Source organism: Rhinopithecus roxellana, chromosome 13 (assembly GCF_007565055.1).
Source record: "Rhinopithecus roxellana isolate Shanxi Qingling chromosome 13, ASM756505v1, whole genome shotgun sequence".
NCBI classification, from domain to species: domain Eukaryota; kingdom Metazoa; phylum Chordata; class Mammalia; order Primates; family Cercopithecidae; genus Rhinopithecus; species Rhinopithecus roxellana.
This window is the reverse complement of record NC_044561.1, coordinates 103345468-103349740: the sequence shown is the minus strand read 5'-3', so window position 1 is coordinate 103349740 and position 4273 is coordinate 103345468. Positions and strand designations below refer to the sequence as shown.

Sequence of the window (4273 nt, the reverse complement as noted above, 5' to 3'; positions counted from 1 at the left end):
AAAATACATATATTGTTTAGTTGAGTAAGTATTCTCCTCATGGTGAAACTTGACCAGGCAAGTTGAAAAGAGCAACAGAGAAATATGTGAATCTCTAAGACTTGGATGTTTCTGGTAATGGTGAAGTTCCGAGTATGATCATGGGAATGTGTGGCTGAGAAGGGATGAAGGAAAGGGTGTCTGAGGATATAAAGTGAAAGGACTGGAAAGTGCAAACAGCACAAGAGTCAGGGATGGTGGCTCCCCTGAAACCAATACCAGGAGTTGGGGTGAAGGGAATCTGCCTGTTGACAAAGTTTCCTAGAGTCTGATGCACAGTTCTTGATCCACAGCGTCAGAAATAGTGGTTAAAGAAATATAAGCTACCTATACGTGGGGCTGCCTATTAACTCCACCAAGTGACTTAATTCCTGCCTCCTTATCTGTAAAATGGGCATAATTACGGCATCGTTTTTGGAAGATTCCATGTAATAAAGTCTGAAGTGTGCTTAACACAGTACCGGGAACGTAAGAAGCACTCACACTTCATCCTAAGTACGACAGAGGTCTTTTCAAAAAAAATAAAAATAATGCAATATGACTTACTTGGAAACATATCAAAAAATAAAGACTGATGAATGCATCGAGGTGTAGTGTGATAAAACAGAGTAAAATTTTAATGATAAAAAGTTAATGGTAAAATGTTCACTGTAAAACTTTCAACTTTTCTGCTTGAAAATATGCATAATCCGACGCGGGAAAAAAATAATGCATTGCAGTCAGTTCTGGGGAAAGGGAAAGCTAAGTTTTAATTTTGCTATTGTTTTTGCTTTTTTAACAGGAAAAAGTACAAAGAAAACAACAAAACGGGGAAGATGCTTCTGAATTCGTCCCGCCTGTGGGCTGTGGGCCGTTAGCAAAGCTGCTTGCATGAAATCATCGAGCACCGCTTGCGAAATGCCAAATCCTCGAGAGCGAGGCCGGAGGCTGCCAAACCCGCGCTGGGGAAAGGGACGCCTCCGGGCGCCCCATCCCGCTGCGGACGGAGGTGAGGTTGGAGCGAGCGCTGGCGGAAGAGAAGCTCAGCAGTTACCAGGGGGCGCAGAGCCGGCGCTGGCCAATATGCGCCGCATGCGAATACCTTTGAGGGAGCGGCGGGGGAGGGTAGCGTCAAATTTCAAAAAAAAAAAAAAAAAAAACCCAAACCCCCACAGCCTCGGCGGGCGGGCGCGCGCGATGGGCGCCCTTTGGCTGCGGGAGCGAGTGGAGGATGCTGGGAAGGAGGTAAAATGGCCACCGGCGGCGGCGCGGAGGAAGAGAGGAAACGTGGGCGGCCGCAGCTTCTGCCCCCCGCGCGGCCCGCGGCCCGGGGAGAGGAGGCCGACGGCTGCCGCGAGAAGATGGGCTGGGCCCAGGTGGTAAAGAATCTAGCCGAGAAGAAGGGCGAATTCCGCGAGCCGCGGCTGCCGCGGCGGGAGGAGGAAAGCGGCGGCGGTGGCGGGAGCGCCGGGCTCGGCGGTCCCGCGGGCCTAGCGGCGCCGGACCTCGGCGACTTCCCACCTGCTGGCCGCGGGGACCCGAAGGGCCGCCGGAGAGATCCAGCCGGCGAGGCGGCGGACCCCCGCAAGAAGAAGGGCGCTGCCGAGGCGGGTAGGAGGAAGAAGGCCGAGGCGGCGGCGGCAGCCATGGCGACCCCGGCCAGGCCCGGCGAGGCCGAGGACGCGGCCGAACGGCCCCTCCAGGACGAGCCGGCGGGGGCGGGCCCGGGCAAGGGTCGCTTCCTTGTCCGCATCTGTTTCCAGGGAGACGAGGGCTCCTGCCCGACCCGGGACTTCGTGGTAGGAGCGCTTATCCTGCGCTCCATCGGCATGGACCCGAGCGACATCTACGCGGTCATCCAGATCCCGGGCAGCCGCGAATTCGACGTGAGCTTCCGCTCGGCGGAGAAGCTGGCCCTGTTCCTGCGCGTCTACGAGGAGAAGCGGGAGCAGGAGGACTGCTGGGAGAACTTTGTGGTGCTGGGGCGGAGCAAGTCCAGCTTGAAGACGCTCTTCATCCTCTTCCGGAACGAGACGGTGGACGTGGAGGACATTGTGACCTGGCTCAAGCGCCACTGCGACGTGCTGGCCGTGCCGGTGAAAGTGACCGACAGGTTTGGGATCTGGACCGGGGAGTACAAGTGCGAGATCGAGCTGCGCCAGGGGGAGGGCGGGGTCAGGCACTTGCCAGGGGCCTTCTTCCTGGGGGCCGAGAGGGGCTACAGCTGGTACAAGGGGCAGCCCAAGACATGCTTTAAATGTGGTTCCCGGACCCACATGAGCGGCAGCTGCACGCAGGACAGGTGCTTCAGGTGCGGGGAGGAGGGGCACCTGAGCCCTTACTGCCGGAAGGGCATCGTGTGCAACCTCTGTGGCAAGCGAGGACACGCCTTTGCCCAGTGTCCCAAAGCAGTTCACAATTCCGTGGCAGCTCAGCTAACCGGCGTGGCCGGGCACTAAACACCCGCCTGCCTGCCAGGGTGAACACACACAGCCAGCTTACCCCTCTTAAGTGCCAAAACTTTTTTTTAAACCATTTTTTATCGTTTTTGAAGGAGATCTTTTTAAAACCTACAAGAGACATCTCTCTATGCCTTCTTAAACCGAGTTTACTCCATTTCAGCCTGTTCTGAATTGGTGACTCTGTCACCAATAACGACTGCGGAGAACTGTAGCGTGCAGATGTGTTGCCCCTCCCTTTTTTAAATTTTATTTTCGTTTTTCTATTGGGTTTTTGTTTTATTTCTTGTACTTTTTCTCTCTTTCCCCGCCCTCCCCGCCCCATGCCTTGTCTTCCCCTGGATTTTCACCCTTTGGGCTGCCTTGCTCATCTTTATGCCCCAGCACTAGGTACGGGGCCCAACACGTGGTAGGCACTCCATCAGTGTTTGCTTAACTGAAAACATTGTTGACTGTGGCTTCTATCAGAGTGTCTACCTTTTGCAGCTCTTCCCCTCCCTCATTTAATTTGCTGCTTTTAATCTACGTGGTCAGAATTTGTGAAACCAGTGTTGTTAGAAGTGTATATAATCTGAATCAATAAGCTCTGAATGGTGGCCAAGGGCCTCTCTTTATGGCACAAAAATGCATGGACTTCATGACAGCTCTTTTGGTGGCTCAGAAGCCATTTTTCATAGAATCATGGAATCCAGAATATTCCTGCTGGAAAGAACCTGAGAGTTGGTTTAGACCAATTCCGTGGTTTTCCAGCAGATGAAAGAGGCCCAAAGAGGTTAAATGACTTGGTGAAAATCACATAGCTGTCTGGTGCCAGAGCCAGCCTATAGTAGAGTCCCCTGACCCCAAGCCCGGTGCTCATTCCACTACCTCTCACACTTCACAACAATTTCCTCAACACTTGAGGGCCCAGAAAGTCTGATCTCTCCAGAATGTTGAGCCCAGAGGAATGCTGAGAAATCATCTGGAAGAGGGAGCAGAAAGAGAAGGTTTTAAGGAGGGGTGTTCTGAATACTTGGGAGATACGGAAAGGACCAAGGAACACACTCCAGGGTGCATGTGTTGCTCCCTGGGGTACCATTTCTGGATTAAAGTGTGCCAGGTCCTTTGGAGGCCCTACCCCTTCCCCATTCATTGTCACCAGTGAGAAATGGGGGTGCCCCTGTGTAAAGAAACCTACCAAAGGTTTACATTTGCACCTTAGCCTCAATAACTAGGAACCCTAGAGAAGCAGCTAGCTGGAGCTCATCTGCAACTCCTGACTCAGGAGAAAGATGGATTTTAACCCAAAATTATGAGTGAGCTGTTAACTCTAAAATGTACTTGGGAGATAGGCCAAGCGAGAGGTCATGGGCCAACTAAGTGTTATCAAGTAGAAAGGACAGTACACTGCTTTTCTTTTAGTGTTTGCTTTTCCTTTGCTATATGTTTTGCTATTTCCTTGTGGCTTAGAATGTACAATTGATTGTTAAAAGTTTGTTCTGAATAAATATTTATCTTTTGTATTGCTAACACTGGTGCACGATTTCCTTTCCAAGTGTTAGATGCACAGTTACCCAGATCCAGACCGTATTTCAATCCCACTTCCCCTACACTCCATTTGTTTACCCTGCTAAATTCATTTCCCACCCCTGGAGGCAACACTTAGCACCTACTACGTTGTGCCGGTCCCTTTGCATCACAATCAGTTAGCACACTGTTAAAACAGGTTTTAGGTCCTAACACAGCTCCAAGAAATCAGAATCACTGTTAGAGGAAGTGAAACATTTTAGTTAATCTTCAAGCAATTCTGATGGGCA

General features: G+C 51.6%; 1 protein-coding gene across 1 annotated transcript; it reads left to right on the top strand.

Moving 5' to 3' along the window:
• The first annotated feature begins 636 nt into the window (after positions 1-636).
• Positions 637-3986, top strand: ZCCHC3 (zinc finger CCHC-type containing 3). Its single transcript, XM_010361279.2, has one exon. The coding sequence runs from the start codon at positions 1269-1271 to the stop codon at positions 2475-2477; it is 1209 nt and encodes a 402-aa protein (XP_010359581.1). The 5' UTR covers positions 637-1268; the 3' UTR covers positions 2478-3986.
• The last annotated feature ends 287 nt before the right edge of the window (positions 3987-4273 follow it).